Source organism: Rhinolophus sinicus, linkage group LG06 (genome assembly GCF_036562045.2).
Source record: "Rhinolophus sinicus isolate RSC01 linkage group LG06, ASM3656204v1, whole genome shotgun sequence".
Taxonomy (NCBI): Eukaryota; Metazoa; Chordata; class Mammalia; order Chiroptera; family Rhinolophidae; genus Rhinolophus; species Rhinolophus sinicus.
Genome location: NC_133756.1, coordinates 165,311,225 through 165,335,375, shown reverse-complemented (window position 1 = coordinate 165,335,375; position 24,151 = coordinate 165,311,225). Strand labels below are relative to the sequence as shown.

General features: G+C 59.4%; 1 protein-coding gene and 1 long non-coding RNA gene across 6 annotated transcripts in view; one reads left to right on the top strand and one right to left on the bottom strand.

Moving 5' to 3' along the window:
- Positions 1-1,055: 1,055 nt before the first annotated feature.
- On the bottom strand, positions 1,056-5,437 carry LOC141572308 (uncharacterized). Of its 2 annotated transcripts, none has more exons than XR_012497690.1 (2): positions 5,205-5,437; positions 1,056-1,409 (listed from the first exon to the last, which is right to left on the bottom strand). It is a non-coding gene; the product is annotated as an uncharacterized LOC141572308 (long non-coding RNA). The 2 variants fall into 2 exon arrangements; XR_012497689.1 differs by having other exon boundaries at positions 1,056-1,378.
- Positions 5,438-7,322: 1,885 nt separating this feature from the next.
- LSP1 (lymphocyte specific protein 1) overlaps positions 7,323-24,151 on the top strand; it is a 32,835-nt gene continuing 16,006 nt past the window's right edge. For 2 of the 4 annotated variants that reach the window (XM_074336935.1, XM_074336934.1), the window contains exon 1: positions 7,323-7,481. In XM_074336935.1, coding sequence (XP_074193036.1) covers positions 7,414-7,481 — 68 coding nt within the window. In that variant the 5' untranslated portion in view covers positions 7,323-7,413. Of the gene's footprint in view, positions 7,482-16,835; positions 17,822-24,151 lie in introns of those variants that run through there. The other 2 variants (XM_019718538.2, XM_074336933.1) reach the window with 2 other exon arrangements.

Genomic DNA, 24,151 nt, shown 5'->3' with positions numbered 1-24,151 from the left:
GCCCAAGGCCCTAGCCCACCTCACACATCAAGGGACGGGTAAGGACTGTCACAGCAAGGCCGCCGCTGTCGGCCTCCCTAGTGATGGGTGGCGCAGTGGCCCGCCTGCCAAGGTCCCTGTGCTCAGATCTTTGGTGGGGAGCCTGGGGAGGCCAGGCTGCGGTTTGTGATGGAGAAGCTGTCTGTCCTGCCCTTGCCCTCTGGAGGTCCCAGCTATTGATGTGTGGGGCCAGAGATGGGAAGGGCAGCTTACTTCAGCCTTGGCTGCCTCGAGGACCGAGACACCGATGTCAGCTGGCGCCCTGACGGCTTTCACCGAGCACCGCTCCCAGCCCCACTGCAGCCTGGGATCCAGCTCTGTCCTTTGAATAGCTCCCCACAGCCCCTCCAACCAGGTGGCCCTGCAGCCCAGGCCCAGACTTGTCAACCCCCATTCCCAAGCCTGCTGCTTTCTGCCTGGGCCGCCTGCTCCAGCTCCTGTAGAGGAAACCAGGCCTCCGGGGAAAGTCCCTCGCTCACCCCTGGGGCCGGGCAAGCACAGATGACCACAGTGTCCCTGCCTGGTGGGTGCAGCCAGGCAGTGCGAGGCACGGAGCCCATCCAGGGCTTAGGGGCCCGTGGGGCTCAGAAGCGAGGCCCAGGCCTGGCCTGGGGTGGGGTACTGTGCAAGGTGAGCTCTCAGATGGGGCTGGAGGAGGAGGACGAGCAGAGAGGCAGGCAGGGTGTAGGGCACCCAGGGATATTCCAGGCAGAGGCACATCCTGTGTGGAGCCAGGGCGGGTGGGGCGGCCAGGGGCTTCAAGGAATGGGTTCTGGGGGCCAGATCGCCCAGCGGCACAGCCGTATCCCTCTGTGGACCCGACAGAGTGAACCGGGCAGCTCTCGGGGGCCATGTCCGCTAGGAAAGGGGGCGTGAATTGATTCCAGAGCAGTGGGGAGGCCAGGACGCTGGGACGTGGCTCCCACAGGCAGGACTCAATGCTGTTGGGTTTGGGCAGACATATTACGGGGGAAACGAACTTGTTTTTAAAGGCAAGAAAATGTGAAACACAAAAGTCCAGATAATAATTTAGTGCAGGGCATGGTTGAGGGGCTGGAAGCATCTGAGTAGATGTAGGTTTAGGGGCCGTTGTAATTCTTGCTGGTGTTTGTCACGTTTTTCAATGAATGAATGAATGAATGAATGAATGAATGAATGAATGAATGAATGAAATAGGGGAGGGCCATGCAAACCAACAGCAAAGCCGTGGCTGGCTCCACACCCCTTTGCTTCTCTGTCGCTGGCTGGCTCGGTCTGGTGTCCCTGTTGGAAGGGTCTGTGTCCACACAGCCACGGGGCATCCTGAGGGTAGAGTCTTGGGAAGCGTGTAGTCCAGCACCTGGTACATGGTGAGGATTCTAGTAAGATATCTGCAGGGTGGAGAATAGGCACTATAGGAGGTGAGGCTGGAGGTTGGGGAGGGGAAGGAGCCACGGTCAACCCTGGAAGGGAGGCCAGCCAGTGGGCCAGGAAGGGAGGGCCAGGTAAGAGGCAGAGCCCCCAGGACTTGCTGGTGGTGGGAGACAGGACACCCAGGCTTATGCCGAGGGGAAGAAAAAGGGGTGGGCGGCTCATCCACGGGCAGAGCCCAGAGTGGCTGAGGGGCTGGCTTTGGGCTGTGGGTTTGGGGGGAGCTGTGGAAATCCCCGCGGGATAGAGGCACAAGCAGCTGGGTGCAGGCGTCCAGGATGGAGGTGGGGTCCTCAGAAGTGAGTGGTGAGCAGGGCACCAGAGGGACAAGACAATTCCTGGAGGGCCTGAGTTAGACCCTCTGCTCAGGAAGGACCCCAAAGGAAGCTGGAGGAGGGGAAACAGCCCCAGGAGGGCCCAGGGAAGGGTTAGGACAGCCAGAGTGCAGGGGCAGAGGGGCGTGGGTGACGTGGGGGCCATGGAGGGTGGCGCTGGAATTATGGAGGGTGAGGAAGGGAGGGCTGTGGGGACACATGGGGGACCAAGGCTCCCGGGGTGGGGAGATGGCTGAGCACAGGGCTGGGCAGCCAGTACACAAATGAACCCAAATGTCCTGGTGTGCCAGAAAGCAGAGAAGTGGACAAAACCAAAAAATAAATTAAATAAACCCTATGGGAGCAGGTCACGAGGGCACAGAATGGTCAATGAGCTAAAAGTGTTTCATGTGAAATGTACAGATGAGATGTAGTCAGGTGACAGAACCGCAACCTGTTCAGCCCTGTCCCCTCTTCGGGCCCCCAGCACCAGATGTCTGGGCCCAGAGCCTCAGTGACCAACAATCTACAGGCCTCCCCGTCACCCTGCTCTCATGTTCCCTCTTCCCCAACTCCCACTCACTCCTCGCGGCCTCCCGATGGGCTGCTGGGCCTCAGTTTCCCCAACTATAAAATGGGCGTGCAGATGAGCTCACCTGCATCACAGCACAGACAGGTGAGGAAGGACCACTGGCACCTCCTGGGGATCAGCCCAGCCCTTCCCAGCCCTCTTGGGCACACCATGCCGCCTCAGCACGGGGCTCTCCCACAGCCACCTCTTCCCCACCTTCAGGTTCCGTCAGGGTCACTTTCTCCGAGAAGCCTTCCATGAGTCCTCAGCTGCCCACGATGGCCCTTAGCCCCAAGGGCCTGGCATGTTTGGACCTTGATGACCATCTATGGGGGCCAGCACCCCAGGAGCTGTGCACTGCTGGGCCTCACACAGCCCTCCTCGCTCCTGGGCGGCCTGCTACCCTATGAGCTCCCAGCCCCCTGACAACCACATTCCAGCCACCTGCCTCCCTCTCCCTGTCTCTGTCCCCCGTCCTAAGCACCCCCAACACCAAAGTCCTCCTCCTGCCATTGTCCTGGGAGGGGGCCTGGCCGAGGGCAGACTCTCGGACAGCATTTCCCGCTGTGCCCACCCACAGGCACACAGAACCCTCCACCCCTGATTCCGGCTCCGTCTGGCCTCAGGGAGGGGCCTCCTGCCTGCACCCCGAGCCCTTGCAGCTCGTCCTGACTTTACTCCCTAGGGAAGTTCTGGCAATTCCAGGCTTAGCTCACTGTGGCTTCTCCCTTTGCGGGGAGATGGGGCCTGGTGCAGGCCGGTCTGGCCCCCACCTCACCCCACCAGGTCCCCACCAGGACGTCTCACACCCCCAACAACAACCTGGGCCCCTGAACGCCTATCAACTACACTTCCCCACACTGGCCACACACTTCCAGGGGACATGTGCTGTGGGGACACTTCCCAGCAGTGCCCTGTCATCTTCTCTGCCCTCACCTGTCCCCCAGTGGCAGCCCCACGGCTCTCACCTTACCTGACCTGTTAGCATGTCCATTCTGGTGGCTCATTCCCCACCTGCCCATCTGTTTGTCCTCTCCTGGCGTCCCTCTGACCTGTTCACTCCCCCACCTTGTGGACACCCTGTCCCCATCTGTCCCCAGGCTCCACCTGTGGCCTACACCTCCTCGGACACAGGCCAGGGCACCAAGACTCAGCCTGCTGTGATGGGGGTGGGGTGGGGGATGGGGGTCGGAGCTCCCCAGGGAACCCCACAGCCTTCCTCCCCTGGCAAAGCCTTGAACTCTGCTTGTGCCCACGGGGTGATTCACCCCTGGAAGCCTGAGCGAGGAGAAGGAGAAGTTCCCGCGGGGCCCTGTTCACTCCGCCCTGACCGGCTGGCACTCTGACCAGCTCTGCCATGGCCTCTGAGTGGGCTGCGTGCACACAGGCCCCCTGGACGCCTCCTTCTGGGTCCCACAGTGCCTCCAGCCACGGCATCCACGTCCAGAGTCCTCTCCCACCCCACTCCCCTTCTGCTTCATGCCTGCACTTGCTGGTGGCACCACCTGGACCCCAGAGCATCCTGGACACCCCGACTTCTCACTCCCTTGCCCCCAGGTCTCGTGCCTGCTGTGGCAGGAGCTGGCTGACTGCCCTTTTCCTCCTGGACACGCACCTTGCGACAGTGAGTCCTGATGGCACGTGTGTCCAGGCGTGGCCCCTGGGCCTCCTGCTATTCTCAGGTCTCCTTCCCCTCCCCTGCCAGCTGGATACAGAGGACCAGCCGGGATGCTAAGGTCCTTGGGGAGCAGGAGCCGGGGTCCCTCTCCCTTTCCACGCTGGCCTGAGCACTGCACTGGAGTGAGAATGGAGTCCCTGAGGTGTGGGGCTCTTAGTTACAGCCACTGGCCTTCTTTCCCTGACTAACAGGACCCCTGTATCAGTGTCCTGAGTCACCAGGAAAAAAGGACCACAACTAGCGACTTACACCATAGACTCTCACTGTCCCCAGCCCTGGAGGCTGGAGTCCGAGAGCCAGGTGTCAGCAGGGCTGGTTCTCTGAGGCCTCTGTCCTCGGCGTGTAGACGGCCGTCCTCTCCCTGTGTCCCCACATGGTTGTCCCTCTGTGTGTGTCTGTGTCCTGACCTCTGCTTATGAGGACCCCGGTCACTGTGGATGGGGCCCCACCCCAGTGACCTCATTTCACCTTAAACATCTGCAAAGACACTATTCCCTAATAAGGTCAATAAGGTCAAGCTCACAGGTACTGAGGGTTAGGGCCTGCCCATGTAAATTTTTAGGGGACACCATTCAACCCGTGGCACTCCCTGAGCCCGCCTCTTTCTCTGGCCCACCCTGTGTTCTTTCTTGACCCTCACCCACCATTTCTGTCCCGGGTCCTCAAAACACTTTCCACGTGTCTATGTGCCTCTGTCATCATCCCGAACGTTCTCCATCCTGCTGAGCCTTCCCGTTATGCCCACGTCACACTGCCCAGCCTTCTGCCTCCCAGCCCCGGGGAAGTTTCTGCCACTCCTCTGGCCCTGGGACGCCAAGCCCGGTGCCCAACGGGTCCACGTGCCGACAGGCGGTGACCCTCGGTCCTCCCACAGCTCTCTGCTGGCTGATTGACGCCCTCGGCGCTCCGGCCAGGTCTCCACACCAGACATGCCCTGGCCTTTCCTGGCCTGACCACTTCCCCATTCTTGACTTCTCCTTGTTGACTCCACCTACTCTCTCCCGTTCCCCCTCCCCCCCGCCCCCCCCCTCGTGTCTTGTCACCTGATGTCACTTGAGCCTGTGGTCTGAACACTGCCTTCCTGGACCTTTGAGGCCACCTTGCCCACATACCCAGCTGCCCCTGGAGGGTCCCCCGGATGTCCCCCAGGCAGCAGTCAGTGCATCCGCTGTGCCCCTCTGACCCCACTCACCTTGCCCGACAGGGCTGGTCCCTCCTGCAGCCACAAGGAAGAGTCTAGTCCAGGCCCCTCCCCAGCTCCTGGGGGGTTCCTGGGCTGTAGACGCATTAGCCCGTCTCTGCCTTTGTGTTCACGCGGCGTTCCCCCTGCGTGCAGGTCTGTCACTGAACTTCCCCTTTTCATAAGGACACAGTCATATTGTGTGAAGACCCACCCAGTGACCTCATCTTAACTAGTTACATCCGCAACGACCCCATTGGTAAGTAAGGTCCCATTCTCAGGACTCCAACCTGTGAAACTGGGGTGACACAGCTCAATACATAGTAGGAGGGACCAGGCTGCCTCTGGGCCTTTGGCAGGGGTGACAGACAGAGGAGCCTGCTCTGGAGGGCACTGGAGTCTGGCAAACACTTGGGGGTCATAGGTGCCCTCTGCCTCAGACGGGGTTAACAAGGGGGCTTGGGCAGACAGGCCAAGCCCCTAGACCTCCCACTCTGTGCAGAGCTGGTCCAGTGAGCACCCAAAGACCCACGCTTGGTTTCACACTCCTTGAAATTCTTAGTAGTATGTGAACAAAGGCACCAGGTTTTCATTTTGCCCTGAGCCCCACAAATGAGGGAGCTAGCCCAGCCTTTGAGCAGTGCGTAGTGGTGGGGGAACATATGTTGAGGGCGCCCAGCCTGTACCTGCCCCCCAATCCTGCCAAGGCTCCTAAACATCCCAGCAGTGACATTGAGGCCGACCTCACCACAGGCCAGAGGAAGGACCCAAATAGCAGTCAACCCGGGTCACACACACCAGCAAGGTGCCAAGAGGGCAAAAGGGCCTTGTGCCCTGGGGGTTCTGGCCAGGACTGGTGTCTGGGCCCTGCTTGGGTGGACGACTAATTACCATGTCCGCGGTTGGACAGGAAGTGGCTCTGGAAACCACAGAGGGGACCTGAGAGCTACCAGGACCCTGGTGGTCTCTCTGCAGCCTGGGGTCTGGCTCAGGCCTGCCCTGTATTTGAGGGTATGGGGCCCCTTCCTGCCTCCCCACACAGGTAAATGAGAAGCCACCTTGGTGCATGTGGGGGCCAGGACCTCACTGCCTTCCATGTCAGCTTCTCCCTCAACCAGGCCCCACCCTGATGGACAAACACGCAGGGGGCCTTACTGCCTTCTCTCCCCATGGGCTTCTCTCCTGCCCCCATTGGCCTCGGGGCCCCTCCGTGTCCCTTCCAGTTGGATTTCTCAGGTCCGCTGCTGGCCAGGGCTTGGCAAGATGGCCCTGGGCTCGCTTTTCCTGTCTCGTGGGCCCAGGAGTCAGCCCAGGTCTTGTAAGGGAAGTATCCATCACCTGTGTAGCTGCTCCAGCATGGCCGGATGGCACACAGCCCAAGGCACCCAGCTTTGGGGTCTGGCCCCCACAGCTGCCACCATCCCTCCCAGATTTCCAAGCCCCTGCTCTGGCCACTCTCAACAGCTGAGAACAGTAAAGGGGGGAACAGATTCAGTCCTGCTGCACCCCCACCCTACCCCAGGACCCGACCCATCAGTTCTGCTCCCTGGGCACAGATTGGGGGGGTGGAGTGAGGCAGAGTTGAGGGGCAAGGGGAGGGGCCACAGATAGACCCGCAGACCAACAGATGGGGCAAGTAAAGAAAGTATAGGGACAAGACATGGGCATGTGGTACGTGGGGGCTTTCAGGCAGGACCCCACAGGTCACCTGGACAGTGCAGGCCTGTCGGGGCGTCGAGAGAGGGTGGAGAAGAGGTGTGCCCTGCTCTGCGAGCACACCCAGAAGATTCCTTCCAGAGAGGATAGGTGCTGAGAATGGAGGTCCCAGAGGCCAGAACCACGCCCTGGCACTGGGGACAGCCTGCCACGCGAAAGGCCTTTTGAGGCCACGGCTGCTGGTGGGGCTTCTGTGTGTCACCGGGAGTCTGGACGCACGGTGTCCCAGTCCCTATACCACCCCCTGCCTTCATGGGGCTTCTCACCCCAGGTCCCTGCAACTTGCTTAATGCTTCCTGGTGGTTGGGTTTTTTTCTCTCTCTTCTCTTGCAACAACAGATTAAAAACAACACCCCAACCCCAGCCCAAACCTCAACCTGCAGCCGGAAAGGGGAAGTGAAAGCCGGCAGGGGGTGGGGGATCAGGCCACCGCCCCAGGAAGCACCCAGAGCCCTGGCACACATAGCCCACAGCCCACATCTCCGAACAGACAGACGCCAGGCCCATGGCGGAGGCTCTGAGCCCCCCGGGCTCCGAGGAGCAGGAAGAGCTGCTGGTAGAAGAAGGTGTCGGGTAAGGGCCTGTGGGGCGGCCGTGCATCGTGCATCGGGAGGCCACGGGACCGGTGTTCTGTTCCAAGCATTTACACGGGGTAACGCTCAACACTAGGTCCAGGGCGCCATGGGGGACCCAGGCCACATGCAGGCTGCAGGCCACCTTCCCGGGACTCCGCGTCACCCCGCGGTGGCCCCTGCTTCTGTGGCTGGGCCTTCCTGGGAAAGGAAGTTCTCCCTACGAGCGAGTAGGATGCCGACCCAGGACAAGGAGGGCTGGGTGCCCGATGCAGGGACCCAGGACGAAGTCTGGACAGCTGGGGCAGAGACTGGGCCTGGGGAGGCAGGGCCGAAGCCGCAAGGGCTGGAGGTGGGTGTGAGGTGGGGAGGGCCAGGCCTGATCAGAGGGGTTGCTCAGCTTCGGGACCCTCAGAGCCCATACTTGGGGCCCAGCTGAGACCCCTCCCTCTAGTGGCGAGGCTGAGGGTGCCAGCAGATGCTTGTTCCGAGTGCCAGGCAGGCACTGTTGGTTGGGGGTACGGGCAAAGGCTGTGTGTGGGTTGCTGGCAGAAAGGGCCACCTGTGTGGCCGCGGCTACCAGAACAGCGTAGAGATAGCCCTTGTCCCCAGGCTGTTCAGGAGGAGCCGCTGGGACCAGGCCTGTGCAGAAGCGAAGGACGGGGGACCAGGCCCGGGGAAAGGGCTGCTGGAGGGCAGGAGGATGTCTGATGGGTGGGGAGCGTATGCGGTGGAGACCACCAGCCAGGAGGAGGGCAGTGGGCCTGCAGCTCGGGTCAGTGGGAAGGGGAAGGGGGAGAGTCCAGAGCCACAAGAATGGAGATGGCGTTGCCCAGGGCCGACTTTCTTTCACCTGCTCCAGAGCTGCTGCTCGGGAGGGGAAGAGGGGAAACGGGGTGACGCCCAGGGCCTCCTAAGCAGGTACGGGTAGGGTCCCCACAGCCTCAGGGCTGGCTTGCAAAGTGGATTCTGACGCCAGGTCTTCGGCTGGAGGCTGGTGACAGCAATGGCTGATACTGTGATGATACCTTTACTGATGAGGGAAATGAGTGTGAACCCGTGTGTGTGTGCACACGCGTGTGTGCACACATGCGTGTGTGTGCATGTGCATGCGAGGGAAGTGGCAGGTCACCTTCTACTTGCTGAATCCCAGGTGAGGCCTGGGGTGAGCCGGGCAGCCTGGGTCTGGGTCAGGGTGTGTATGCCAGGTGGGGCTGCCGGGGCACACTGCCCCTCATAGCACCCCATGGTGGGAGGCTGGGCCCAGGCTGTGTGCCCAGGGGGATCGCTGCGTCCTTAGAGGAGGTAGGTGCTCTGAGCATACAGCAGGTGACTGAGGACAGCTGTGTCCCGCTCCGAAATGGCTCCTCACGTCAGCACCGTCTGCACCCTCAGCTCCTGTGCTCTCAGCCACCTCATGCCCGTAGAAGGGCACAGCTCGAGCTGCCTGGCCGGGCACCCTGCCTCCCTCCTTGGCCCCATCCTTGACCAGCCCCTCCCAGCTGTCGTGAAAGCTGAGGAGAGGAGACCAAGGCAGCAGGAGGAGGGGCTCGGTGTGGCCGACCCCAAGGTGTCTTGGTGCCTATCCTGGGGACTTGGGCTTCGCCGGTGTGGGATTTTGGGCTGGAGAGCCAACGGCTGCATCCCTGGTCCCTGAACCTGGGCTGCCTGTGGCAAGCCCCCGCCCCCCCCATGTGGTGTGCGACACCGACCTTTCAGAATGAAACTGAGAGGCAGGGCGCGTTCTCATTTCATAAGGTGACTGAGGAAACGGGGGATTTTCCTTTGGGGGTGAGAAGTCCCCACACCCAGGGAGGGGATTTGTGTCTTGGGAAGCCCCACCTGGGAGCCCCCAGGAGGTCTGCTGGGTCTGCTGGACTGGAGTGGAGCCAGTGAGACCTTCCCCCAAACCTACACATGCTGCATGCTTTCAGAGAGGTTGTCGGGCCTCGGACACCAACATGCATGGCAGCCCAGGGCAGGCCATGGCTCTCCAATGGGGCAATTGGGCAGCCCCCTCAGACTGCCCCAGGTTAGAGCCTCCTCCCTCAGAGTGCCCTAGGATGGTCCCATTCCTGTAAGGGAGCCAAGGGTGGGAGGGTGTGGTGGGACCCCATGGGTCAGAAACCCCCGTGCAGCCAGGCCCCCAGGCGGCCCTCCTACCCACTTGCACTCCCAGCAGGGCAGACACCCTGCTACAGCCAGGGCACGTGGCCCCGGAGCAGTGGGCAGTGCCAAAGGCCACTCAGGCTTCTGGGGTGAAAGAACTGGGGAGCTGAGTCCTGGATCATTTCCCCGTCAGAGCTGCGTCAGGCCTTAGGACACCCAGGTGGACCCCTTTCTGCTCCCCCCAGGTCAGGGGTCTTGGGCACCTGGAAATTTCCCAGGGGAAGGGGAAAGCTGAGCTGGCTGCCTTCCCCCTGGCGAGGCTGGCGGAGGTCCTGGCTTCCTCCCACCTTCCATCAGGGCCTTGCACGTTCCCTCCTTGAGCTGGGAAGCGGGACCCCTGCCGATTTGGGAAGCCAGAAATCCTCTGCACCCCCACCACCTTCTAGGGCTTTATCTGTCTCATAAAACATCCCTGGGGTCACACAGGGGCAGTGCTGGGAGGGTCTCGGGGACCAGACAGGGTAAGGCCCCGCCACGGTGCCATCGTGAGCTGGCATAGCAGCTGCCCTCCCCTCTACGACCCTGTTGGCTTGCCTGTGCCTTGGTTTCCCTCGCAGGGTACCAGAGTGATGGGCCTGTGGGTGGCAGCTGGAAGAGGCCCTTGTAGTCCTCACCAGCAAGGGTGGGGCCGGGAGCATCAGCTCTGCTCTCCTGGGCTCCAAGTCCCAAGTGCCAGCGGGAGGAGGAGGACGGGCTGGGTCCTGGGTCATGACCAGCATCAGCCCCTGATGCCTGGACTAGTACTTTCTGGGCAAATAAGCGCCACCCCCCTGAGGCCTCAGTTTCCCCATGTGGAGTCGTAGCTGCTCAGACTGCAAGCTTGCTCCCCTGCCAGACTTCACCCAACGCTTCAAACCAAGGTTGTCCTCCTGGACCCAGGGAGGTGGTCCCGGGACCTCCTATTTCACAGGTTCATTGGCTTAAGGGGCCGAGGCACTGCCGGAAGTCATCTGTCTGTCCAGCAGCAGACAGACCCCGCATGGCCTTGGCTGGGAGCAGAAGCTCCCTTCTCTGCAGGGACTCTGGGGAGCCTGTGCCCCCTGTGGGCTCAAGGTCGGGGTTCCGGGGACCCAGGAAGGCCTGGGGGACCCAGGAGTGGCTCGGCTGCCCCTTGTAGGTGCTCAATAACCCCCCATGCAGCACTGCCGGAAGTTTTGCCCCTGGAAGTTCCCGTGGGGGTGAGGGAGGGGCTTCTGAGTTCCACCCAGCATGGGGCACAGTGAGAAAGCACCCCAGCGACCTGCCCAGAAAGCAGAAATAGGATTGGCCCTGCCAGAACCAGAACGAGGTGGTTCTGTCCAGAGGTGTCTAGAAAGGAGTCTCAGCCCTTTCCAGCCCAGCCCTTCCCAAATGCCCGCCTCGAGCTTTTGGCACCAGAAATGTCCTTTCCAGGAGCTTCCAAAAGGCTTCTTGGAGACTGGGGGCTGAGGCCACAAGGCATCCAGCAGAGGGGTCCCCCAAACTCCCCTACCCCCAAGTTCCCCGGAGGCAGATAGAATCAGGGCCTCTCTGCCAGGAATGAGCTGAGATTTAGAGGAGAAAGTTGTCTGGAGTTGCGTGTGCCAGGACCCCCACATGGAGAGAGGGGCTGGGGGGCCTGTGTGGGCTTTATAGGAGGTTAGGGGATTGAGAAAATCAGGCCTCCTTGCTCTGCTCTGCCAGCACAACACTGAGGTACCAGACACAGACAGATGTGGGGCAGGGGGAGGAAAGTCCCTTGTCCTCTCCTGGGGCCAGACTTCATTTGCTAACTGCCACTAAGCTGGGACACTGGGAGTCGCTGGGTGGGAGAAAGTGCTATCTGATCTCACGGGCTGGCAGGGAGGGGTCGTCCGAGCCCCAGGGAGTGCCTGTGTCCCCTTGCAGGCACCCACCTCCTGCAGGAGTGGGAGGGGCTCAGGCCTCCTGGAACAGGGTGGGGGGCAGCCCCCCATGGACACCCAAACAACACTACACCTACCTGCCCTTCTGGGGTCCCCGTTTTCCTGGTTGCCAGGTACTGTGGGTGCTTCTGCAAGGGAGGACCCCCTCCACACAGGCACATACACACACAGGACACTAGGCCTGTGGGGCTGTGACAGTAACAATGGGGTAGTGGTGGTGGGACACCCACTTCCCATCCCTCCCAGAGCCTTGGCGTCCCCAGCTGACACATGGGCTGTGAGTAAGGACAGGAATAACATCACTGCCCTGTCCCATCCGTGGCAGGCGGCGTCTCAGACGCTGTGCCTTCCCACTGCAGAGAAGGACACAGCCCCTCACGCCAGGTGTCTGTGCCCCTCCTTCCTAACGCACCTGCCCTTCTGCTGGCTTCACCTCTGAGGTGACCCAAGGCTGCCTCCTCCTGCCTCACTTCCTCTTCTCCCAGCTGCCTCCCCTGCAAAGGAAATGGAACTTGGGACAGGTGGGTCTAGCCAGTTGATTCCAGAAGAATCTAGAGAGAAGCCTCAGCCTTTCTCCCCGCCAGCCCGAACCCAAACCCAGTGTCATCACTCCATCCACGTCCCACCACCCTGGCCCCTTTCCCTTTGTTGACTGAGGAACACAGATGACAGATTAGTGCCATTTGGGGCTGCCTCCTCTGTAAGTCAGAGACTGCTCTCTGCCTGGAGTCACCCAGGAGCCACTGAGGCCACCCGCCCTGACCCACTGTCCTCCCCGCCACGGGCTCTCACCTTCCACGGGGACACCACTCTGTGAGCATATATTTGTGAGTGGGTACGGTGTGTGTGGTGTGACAATGTTTGAACAAGAGGACAAGTCCCTACCTCTCCAGCCATTGCTTAGGTTCCACTGTGGCACTCAGCCTACGGGCCATGAAGGTCTGCTCTCTTACCTTCTTGGGCCCCACGCTTATGAACCATGGCTTAGTCACAAAAGAAGAAAAAGAGAAAATGAAAGACTCAATGATGGAGAAAAGTGTGAATTAAGGGAAAGATAGATGAAGAAAAGTAGAAAGTAAGAAAAAATGAATTGATGGAGAGATGGATGGAGGGTAGATGGGTGGATGGAGAGATGGATGGAGGGATGGATGGACGGATGGATGGATGGATGGATGGGTGGCTGGGTGGATGGATGGATGGATGGATGGATGGATGGATGGATGGATGGATGGATGGATGGATAGATGAATGGATAGATCAATGTGTGAATGGTCAATTGACTATATAGATAGACAGATAAATTGATGGAAGAGAGGAGTGATGTAATATACATGATTGACTTATAAAAGTAATGAAAATAGGTATATATGACATTGAACAAGTTATTTAATTCTCTGTATCTCAGTTTCCTCACTAAAATAGTATACTATCAACCCCATAGGGATTTACTGAGGGTTATATAATGAAGGAAAGCTCTTAGAAAACTCTCTGGCACATAATGTCTCATAAATGTTAGCTAGTGGCGGTGGTGGTAGAAGTGGTAGCAATACTGGATGGGCAAATGGATAGATGTGCGGCAATGTGGATGGATAAATAGAATGATGGATACATATATGAACAGACACATCGATGTATGGATGGAGACGTGCAGACCTGATATTTAGAATATGTACCAACAGCTATGGCACAAATATTAGCCTATCAAGTCGATGCTGACTTTGATCATTTAATGATTCTATTCATGTGTTTAACTATTTTGCACCTGTGTATATCAAGCTGATCACCCACTTGGATAGATTTCTGTGCAGGTGTCCAGGAGATGAATGGACTTTGGATGGATTGGCAGGTGGACACATGGAATGGAAGTATAAATGGGAGGGTGGGTCGATGGATGGAAGGTAGACAGATAGAAGGTTGTAAGGCAAGGTAGACACAGGGATGCACATGCATGATGGATAGATTTTTAGATGGATAGATGGGCAAGTACAGAAAGAGATAGCTAAACGGGGGAGATAACAGATAGTAAGTAAATAGACATATGGCTTGATGCTGGGTGAACTGCTGAAGAGACAGGCTGATGAACAGACATGGCTACACCAGAACATTTGCACTCAGCTCTCTCTTCCTGGAACGTTTTCTCCCACCAATGTACCAATGTATACTGCTAGCTCTCATCTTTTTCCAAGTTGCTTTTGAAATAAGGAAAGGCTGAGTCTTTCCTGTGAGGCTTTCCTTGATTAGTATACATAAAATACCAAATCCCTTCCAAAACTCCATGTCCTCCTACCTTGAATTACATTTTCTATAGTATTTACCATCATCTAATATGTTACAGTAAATATTTACTTAATGTAAATACAAATATTTACTTGTTTTGTTCCCACAAAAATGTCAGAAGAGAGACATGCAGAATCCCCAGCACCTAAAAAATAAATACAGTAAATGTTCGATAGATTTTTGAAAAATATAAGGATAGATGGACAACTACATGAAGATAAATGGAGAGATGGATGAATGAATAGTTGGTCAAATGAGATATGGATTAGTTAATGGATGGATGAGAAGGATAGTAACTAACATTTATTGAAGGTTTACCAAGTATCAGCAACTGCTTTAAGCACTAACTCATTTGGATGATTTAACGGGCAGCATGATGGGCGGATGTGTATATAAAAGGACAAATATGTATCTACCGTGTTTCCCCGAAAATAAGCCCCAGTTGAGATCGTCAGCCAGATGGACGCGTTTAGTACGTTATGACGATGTTCCAGAAGATGACACGACTGTATTTGAATAAATGTAGATTGTTGTGCATGAAAACATAAGACAGCCCCTGAAAATACGCTGTAATACATCTTTTGGAGCAAAAATTAATATAAGACAGGAATAGAATACGTATATTATATACCGTGTTTGGGGAAACATATATATATATCTATGTATATACACACATATATATGCACAATTGGATGCATCACTTGCTGGATGGAAAAGTGGGTGGTGGACATATGGACGGACGGATGGATGGATGGACAGACAGACATGATGGATGTATGAGTGGGATGGGTAAACACTAAAATACGTGTGTATAGGGACAGCAGAATATTTAAAGAGACAGAAAGGCGTATTAACCACAGCTTGCTGGTTGGTTAGCTGGGCAAGCGGATACACAAATTGGTGGACGACCATATAGAGCATAGTAATTGACACATAGTGAGTGGTTATTATGTTCCAAATGGGTGGGTGGCTAGCTGAATGCTTCTTCTAAGTGTTTCATAAGACATTTAGATAGATGGTTGGATGGGTGCATGGGTGAATGGCTAGATGGATGGATACTTGCTCAATGAAGAAATGCAAAGAGAGCTGAGAGATGGATGGGCATTGGTATATATGTATTGACAAATGCTTGAATGGATCGAATGGATTGATGGAAGGATATATTGTGTTTATACGGATAATTGAAGGTGTAGATGTATTGAGAAATTGATAGATTGATGAATGATACGATAAATATAACTATATAAAAGGGATGGATGAATGGATGGGTAGATGATGGATGGATGGGTGAACAGATAAATGGATGGATAGGTGAGTGGATGGGTGGATGGGTGGGTGATAGATGGATGGGAGGATGGAGAAATGGATGGATGAGTGGGTGCATGGATGAATGATGGATGGAAGATGGATGAACAGATGGACAAATCATAGTAGAGTTGAGGTCAAATGTGCTGCCCTATTGTTCCTAGTTGTAAACCATGAATCCTGGTCCCTGCATTTAAAGACCTGTACTTGCCACTTCCCACCTATTAGCATTTCTGGTAGAAAGCTGTGCAATTCTAAGCTCTTCGTGACAGGGACTTTGCTCAATCCCAGGTACGAATATTTTTCCTTCTTTTGAACCAAAATATGCCCTGGCACATTCCATTCCTGGCTGTGACTTGGATTCCAGGACTAGGAGCAAGGGGTGAGGGGGTGACTGGCAGGGTGACATGGACACGCAGTGCAGGCTCTCTGGTCCCTGGCTGGTCTGCTGCGTCCCGGCCCTGCTGCCCTGCCTTCGTCCTCGTTCTGCCAGAACCCTGAGGTCTGTGTTGGATGCTGGGCCGGGCGCTGGGGCTGGGCAATGGGCACAGCTGCCTTTCGGCACTCCCCACATTCTCGGCTCCTCCTGGGTTGTGTGAGGGGAGGGAAGACGCTTGGGCTCCCCTCCAGGACAGTCACGGGACCCAGCCTGATGTGTGGGCGGGGGGCTCTGAGCCAGACTTCCTGACCCCCACAAAGCCTCCACCAGCCGGCCACCACCTGAGTCACTGCAGACTGGAGCTGTGGGCCCACGTGGAATTTTTCCGACTGTTGCCGCCACTTCCAACACACACTGTCTTCACACAGTGACTCACTGGCGTGTCCACTCGCTTGCCCGTGTGATCATAACCTTGCCCTTTGTCCACGCACATGTCCCCTTAGTGGAGGAAACGAGAGCGGCCATTCCTCTGTGGCAGGGGGGCTGGAGGGTTCAGGCCGGGCCATGTGCACAGAGATGGCCTCTCCGGGCCAGTGCTGGGGTGGCCAGCCGTCCTCAGACCTGGCTTGTGGTCTGGCTCACAGGCCCTGGCTCTGAGACCCTGGACACCAGCCTGAGTCTCAGTTTCCCCACCTGGGACATGGGTACATGGTGTCCACCTCTCAGGGCGGTGTGGGCATTAGCCAGTAGGGCGAGCTCCTAGATGAAAGATGGCTGGTCCTCAGTGACTCCCCCAGAAAGGGAGTCCAGTCCCTCCCCTTGTCCAGCCACTAGCCTCGAGTCTTCTCAAGTGAGTCACGGTGACTAAGCCCAACCAGAGAAACAATGGGCTGGGCTGCTTCTCTGGGGCCTTGGCCAAAGGACCAGGGGCAAGGGGGCGCGGCTGGCCAGGGCACCGCCTGACCTTGTGCCCAGTTGCCACTTCTTGGGAGGATGGGTACCAAACCACAGAGGCTGTGTTGGTGTCTGCCTCTTGGGGTCTCGCTGCTCTGACCTCCCAGTGCAGTCTGGGGGTGGGTGGCTGGGGAGGGCAGCAGTTTCTCCATTTGGGGAGCAGAGAGGATTCCTGGGGTGCCCGGCCTCCCCCTAGAGGTGATAACAGGAGCAAAGGGCTGGGAATAAACAAAGGAAAAATGGAGCACCAGGAGGGAGGGGGAGAGGGGGGAGGGAGAAGGAGGGAGAAGAGGAAGGGAGGGGAGAGGAAGGGAGGGGGAGGGAAGGGAGGGGGAGGGCAGGGAGGGAGGGAGACAGAGATAGGGACAGAGAGACACCAGAGGGAAAAGAGAGGAGAGAGGGGCTGGCTTTGGGACCAGGGAGGCAAGGGACCGAGAGGAAGGGGCTCAGTGCCCAGGACCAGGCAGGGCAGGGGGTGAGAGGGCAGGGCAGGGGACTTGAACCTAAAAGACAGATGCAGGAGAGAAAAAGAGGAGGGCCAGACAGTGGGCCAGGCCAGGCCAGGCCAGGGCGAGGAGAGAGGCTCGAAGGGATGGAGAGGCAGGTATGGGGGACCAGGCGCCCTGCAAGCTCATGAGAAGACAGGAAGGAGAACGGAGAGTGGCTGAGGCAGAAAGCAGCTGTGAAGGTGGTGGAGGGGAGAGGTGACAGCTCCTGCCCATCACAGGCCACAGGTCCCACTGAGCCCCTCTGCTGGGCTGGGAGGGTTTCTCTCTGACATTTTTACTAGTCTGGGAAGGAGGGAGCAGTGGAGGTGGAGGAGACCAAGGGGGGCGGAGTAGGGGGCTGGGGGGAACGAAAGGGAAGCAGCTGCTAAGCCTGAGGAGGAGGGGGTCCAGAGACCCACAGAGTCCAGAGGCCCAGAGACGGGGGACAGAGGGGCACTTAGGCAGCGGGGGGCAGCCCGCAGGGAGCCAGCCCAGGAGACCCCCCCCCCCAGGGGCCAGAGGGGCCAGGACAGACCAGCAGACAGAGAGAAGAGACAGGGAGGGGGTGTCAGACAGAGTGAGTGACAGCCCGAGATAGAGGGATAGACAGAGGGTGTGAAGGAGGGGCAGGGAAGGAAAGAAAAGAAAAGAAAAAGAGAAAAAAGCAAGAGAAGGGGGAGAGAGGGGTCCCAGTCACAGGATGAGCAGCAGACAGAGGGCAGCAGACAGAGGGCGTACAGGCAGGAGCCTTTGAAGAAGGAGCCGCACGTCCCCAGGGCTGGGGTCAGGCCAGGTCGCCGGCCAGGCGGGCGGCCGCCAGCAGCATGAGCAGCCCGGCAATCCTGAGGAGGAATTCTAGCAAACAGGGCCTGGAGCACCTCCTGAGGTAGGTCGCTGCTGGCCCAGCCGGGGCACTGAGGGCAGGGCAGGATGCCCACGCTGGTGCCACCCACGGACGATTGGCACTTGCTGAGCCTTGGCCGGGGTGGCTGTGCCAGGCCAGCCCCGGGCGTGGGGCTCCCTCAGTTCTTTCCAGAAGCCTGGCCCAGCCCGGCAGGAGTGGCCCCCACACTGTGGGCAGGGTGAGGGGTGTGCCAGTCCGGTTGGATACATGCACATGCGTGCAGGTGCGTGCACGCGAGCCGTGTCTCCTCCTCTTCCACCTGTGTGGCCGGTCTGCCCTGGCTCAGTGCTCTCAGGATGGAGAGCACGTCTGCAAAAGGCTTCTGAGGCCTCACCTGTTGTCCCACTGACCCTTGGGGACCATGCAGTCATCCTTACTTTACACATGATGAAACTGGACTCTGCAGCCCATGTACCCACTGCCCTCTGTGCACCAGCCCTGAGTGGGAGGCACCTTGGGCCATGTCGAGTGCTTGGGCCTCAGACTCAGGTTTTCTCTGGACCACTATCTTGGCTCCTGCCTCCTCGGGCCTTGGGCCAGTGCCCTATCCTCTCCGGGCCTCAGTTTCCTCCTCTGTAAAGTAGTCACCTGCCTTGCTGTGTCGTGGAGAGAGAGCAGAGGCAAACGGCCGGGAGCTCTGCAGAGCTCAGCTGTAGGTAGGCTCAGAGCCGTTGCTTCTCGCCAGGGGCCACTCCCCACCTCCCTCTGAGCCACCTATAATGCCCTTCCTTCTCCTCCTCTGCCCTTCCAGGCATCTGAGGCCCAGCTGAAATGTTGTCTCCATGCAGCCTGCCTCGGCTTCTCCCAAGCTGGGAGGACTATCCTCTCCCAGGCCTGTGAGCCTGCTCCTGCCTCCTTTGATGGCATGGAGCATGCTGGGCAAGCTCCTGGATGGGCATCTCTTGGCATCGCCAGGTCCCCCCAAGCCCTGGCTCTGGCAGGGAGGAGGGACAAAGAGGTATGCAGCTGGGCTCAGCAGCGTCTGCGCGGAGCTGAGAGCAGCCCCAGGCCCTTCCAGCTCTGCTCCTTCCCAGCCCCACCCCGGTATGGCCCAAGGGCCGCCACCAAGGGTTGAGACCCACTGGGCATGCTCCTAAGGCAGACCCCCGAGTGTCATAGCCTGGGCTTCATACCGGTCCTTTCCAGGCTCCGCGTGGCTGGGATTGTCCTCCCAGGAGCCAGCAGTGTAACCTTCCAGGGTGCTCTGTGGTCCACGGACCGAGGTGTGTCTGGGGTCGGTGTCCAGAGCTAACCAGTCCACTTAACAAATGGGGAAACTGAGGCCCAAGGGGGAAGAGCACAGCCCTATGGAGAATGACAGGAAAAGACCCAGGGCCTGGCTAGGCATACTCCCTTCATCACAGGAGGACATGGGCCACAAGCATCCATCCAGCTGTGGCTTTGCCTCCATTCCCAACCCAGTGCCAGGCTGCTGTCCTAGGTAAGGCACAGACAGGTGTGGAGGGTACAGCTCGGCTGAGGGTGAGACCAGACTTGGGCTCGAGCCCCTGAGCACCTGGGCAGGGCAGGTGGGAGTGCAGGTGGCCGGCCAGTGGGTCTGGGCCAAAGGAAATGTCCCTTTGAACTCCCTGGGTACTTCTGCTGTGGGGTCGTGGGGGGGAGCAGGGGACAGTCCCTTGTAAAGAAAGGCAGAAGTGTGTCTGTCCCGCTGCTGTGAATGACCCCACGAACGGCAGGTGGACGTGCTCACGGACATACGGGACGTACACTAACCCATACACCCTCCAGGCCTCCATCCTGGCGACACCCACAGGGACCTATGACACCTGCCAGGCTGGTGACATTCTGCCACCCGATGGTTTGCATCTCTCCTTATCTAAGGGATTTAACTCCCAGGCCCGGCAGACAGGCCCCTGTCCCATCTGACAGATGAGAGAGGCTGATCACTTGTCCAAGGTCACTGCGGGAGTTGGGGAGCCCTCCTCCCTCACCTGCCACTTCACCCCGGTCCTTCACTGCGGACTGCCCGGGCTCTCCCAGCACCCACATGCCTGGGCGTAAGATGGGAAGGGGGACACCACACGGCCTGTTTCTGTGACAAGTGGGGCGCCATCAGCAGCCATGGTGTAAGTTGAATCCAGTTTAAGCAGATTACAAATGACGCTGTGGGCCAGGGGGTACCACCTTCCTTGACCGATGCGACACGTCTTCCTCCTCTAAATCCAGCTTATTCCGGGGCTGTGGCCACCCAGAGGCAGGATCTTCCCCTGCTGTCTCTGCCCACAAGGACGCTTCAGGCTGGTAGGCCGGACCCCCGGCACTATCCCCCTGCCCCATAGTTGCCCCATGCCAAGCTGTGCCCCTTCCCCTGGCCTGCTGCCCCTGAGCCACATCAGGCCAGGCCAGTGTCAGGGACAGGGAACAGGCAGCAAGGGGACCCTAGGCCATGGGCTGCCTGCCTGGTCCTACAATCCCTGGGCACCTGGCTTTGTGAGGTAGAGGCTGGGCTGGCACAGAGCAAGGGGGCTGGCTGAGTGACCCTGGCTGGCGTCCTTGTGTCATTCGGATTCCTAGTAGGGGAGATTCTGGAGGCTGAAGCAGCTCTGTGTGGGACCCTCTGCCAGTGCTCTAGGCACCTATCCACCATGGACACGACAGCGATCTCTGCGCCTGGCTGTCCCACCTGCGGCAGCCAGCCCCAGGAGACCTCTGGGGACCCCAATGGCCAGCAGGGCAAGGACTGGGGCCGGCAGCCTGCTGGGTTGGCCCGAGGGGGCTGGGGGAAGCCAGGCCTCCAAACCACAGTGTCCAAAGGGGCGTGGCTGCCTCAGGCCCACCCAAGGCCCAGATTTGGGGGCGGGGTGGCCCCAGCCCTGGCAGGGCCTGGCGTCTGGTGGGCGGCGCCACCTTGGGACTGGGTGGTCTGTCGACCAGAGCGGGTGCTGCCCTGGGAGCCCAGGGTACAGGAACCTAATGGCCCAGCCTCCTGGGCAGGGTGTCAGGGCAGGAGCTCAGAGCACTGAGGTTCAGGCCAGGCTCCAGCTGGGGAGCAAGAGTGGGCAGAGCCGCAAGCCAGCAGCGGCCAGGGTGCACCCGGCACCTGGGGGCTGGACCCTCGAACCCCTACCAGAGCCACAAGAGGGCACCCCGTGACTCCTGGCCCCTACGGGATGGCTGGAGGGGGCACGGCCCCCAGAAACACCTCATCACGCTCAGAGCAGCTCAGTACAGGTGGGTGGCCAGGGGTCGGCCCACACAGGTGTTGAGGAGGCAGGTGGGCACCAGGCTACAGGTGAGAGCTCGGGGGTGAGAGGGCAGGAAGAAGGGTGCAGCACCCTGGACCCGGGCACTGAGTGGGATCAGACCCCGGCCGAGCCCAGAAGGCGAGAGCCTGGCTGTGAGGGACGGCTGTTGCCCACAGCGGGCAGGGGAAGTCCTGGGGTGAGGCTGGGGGCCAGCACGCCACATGAGCTTAGGGCTGCCCGGATGTGTCCAGGGGCTACGAGGAGGACGGAGAGGAAAAGCGCAAAGGAAGTGAGAGAGAGTGAAGGACGGAGAGACAAAGGAGAGAAAGAAGGAAAAGCCAGAGTGGGAAAGGTGGGGCTGGGGACCCCCAGGAAGGCAGAAAGAGGAAGTGTGGGGACAGGCAGGGCTGGATGGGACCGGGCCGTGGTCAAGAGGAAGGAGAGGCCAAGGGAAAGCAACAAACAGAAGGAGTGGACGAGGCAGGAGACGGGGGTGCTCAGGGGCCACGGCGCTGCCAAGGATTGTCAGGGCCCCCACGCTGTCCCCACGCAGCAGAGGGAAGGAGCCCAGGGCCGGCAGGGCCGGGGCTGAGCAGGACAGATGGGCAGCCCCACCTCGTGCCTGTCCCTGCGTCTCTGGAGAAGACAGGAGCGGGCAGGAAGGTGGAAAGAAAGGAAGGTCCCATGAGGCCGGGGAGAGGGCGAGGGGAAAAGTGAAGGGAATAACAGAACCCCCTGGGGGGGCGTTGCTGAGCGTGCGATTTCTGCGCCTGGACTGGCACCCCTAAATGGGGACCAGACTCCATCACTGCCTGGTCTCCCACACCTGTTCTCAGGAGCCGTGGGGTTGGAACCCCTGTGTGCCGTAGCCCCGGGGAGACGTTGCACCGCTAAGCTAAGCCGCGTCTCCTCGTGTGTAATGCGCTGGTGGGAGGACGGCCCTGAGGAACCACATGCTGGTTATGGAGGGTCTGCTCCAGCTGAGCCCCCAGTTCCTGGCTGTGACTTCTGGGGCAGAGGACTGGGGCATGACCCTCTGACCTCGGCTGGTGGGGCATCTCGAGTACACGGGAGTCTCATGGGGCCACTGAGCCTGGCCCCATCTCCCTGTTTGTGCCCATGAGGAAGCTGAGGTCCAGGAAGGTTAGGGGTCGGCAAGACCTGCTCCGGGGGGGCAGGCATGGGGGTCTGCAGAATGAGGACACACAGCCAGGGCCTGACGTGATGGAGACTGAACTGGGGCCAGTCCTGTGTCAGAATCCGGGCTTTCTGTTCTGCCACGGCCCTGCACCCCTGGAATGATCGGTCCGAGGCACTGGGGAGCTAGGTGGCTTCAGAGGAGGGGCTGGAGGCCTGGTGTGGAGGCACCAGCCAGAGGGTCTGGCTGCTCTGGGCACTTGGGGTCGAGGACTCGCTGTGAAGGCGGGACGGGGGCTGATGGACAGGTGGTCGTATGCCAGGCTGCGGCGGCTCCCGCCCAGGTGGGCAGCCAGAGACCCGGGGACTGGGCTGACACGAAGCCATTTCGGTGATGGCTGTGGGTAGAACCCTGCGTGGGGCATTCAGGGGTGTGAGGTGGATCCGGGTTCTGGGCAGGAAGAAAGGGGAGAGGGATGGCAGAAGCCCCAGCCAGTGCCAGCCACCAGTCGCGTGTCATGGAACGTGCCAAGGCCTGGCCTCGTGAGCACTCCGAGAGCTGTGCCAGGCAGTCCCAGCCCGGCTCGCGAGCGACTGGCTCTCCTGGAGGGCCGTCCGGCGCCAAGAGGAGACTGGGCTGGACCTGGAGATGCAGCCGGGCTGCCGGTCAGCTGGGGCGCCGTGTGGTCAGCCCCCTTGTCCAGTCCCTGGGAGGTCGGACCGAGGGATGCAGTGTGTAGGCGGATGACTGACTGAAGCAAAGGATGCTGAGTGCGGAGGGGCGGGGCGCCCGGGGAGGTCTCTGGGGCTGTGTGGCACTTGGCGCAGGCCCTGCAGTGCTGTGGTCAGTGACTCGGAGGAGAACGGGAAGACCTGCAAGCACAGGGCGGCGGGAGGAATGCAAGCACAGGCCAGTCCAGCCACAGTCATGCTGGACCCAAGGGCAGAACGAGCCCAAGGAGGGTGAGGCCTTGACCTCCAACCCGAAGCCCAGACGGGCAGCTGGTCAGAGCAGATGGGAGCTGAGGTGTGGAAGCGGCTGTCCACGGAGCACATCACAAAAGGTAGGATACTCAGCCAGATGGAGGTGACCAGCTGGTCAGCGGGAAGCCAAGCTCGGTTCTGGATCCCACTCTGGGGCAGAGGTGGACGGGGCCTGACTTAGCTTCTGAGGACCCAGGGGAAGCCTGGGCTAGAGGGGTTAGGGGTCCCGGTGCCCATTTTCCAGTCTTGGAAGGGTCTTAAGAGCTCAAGGCTCAGCTTTGTGGAGCCAAGTTGTAAAGGGAGACCTGAGAGTGGCGAAGCTCCTATGAGGAAGGTTTCGGGGTCACAGACTCCCTGAGGCTGGACCCGCCCGCCGCTGCGTGGGCAGCTGGGTGACAGAGGCTCTGCCACGGCACCTTCCGTCGGGCTGTCTGGGTGGATGACGGCGGTCCACTGGCCACCTGGATGGCTTTGGGGGCCAGGTCTGGCTGCGGTTGCCCCAACAGGCATTCAGACCCTGGTCCCCCAGGAGCCACGTGGGGCCCGAGACAGCCACCACGTCACAGGTGTGGGGTGAAGGTGGCCGCAGGAACCCAAGGGCCAGGTGTATCATGGGGGCTCGGGGACAGCCTTCCACTCCAGAATCCGTGCTGAGGTCGTGCTCCTCCCGCGTGGGTGGCTCACACGGGAGTAGTGGGCAGGCAGTGCTGGGGACCAGCAGAGCGGCCGCAGCTGGGCCATGGAGCGGGGTGTGCGAGCCAGCAACGCCTTAGGAAAGACCTCCCTCCCACAGCACTGTCCCCCAGGGGCACCGGCGGGGCACAGTACTGCAACTTGGGTCGTGAGGGCGTTGAATCTGGGGTCCGGGCAGGATGGGGAAAGAACGGAGCTGTGTGAGGGTCGGTCCCTGTGCCTCCGTGGCGGAGGTCCTCACAACGTCTCCCAGACACACACATCCTTCTGTGGCCCCTTCCTCTCCACCACC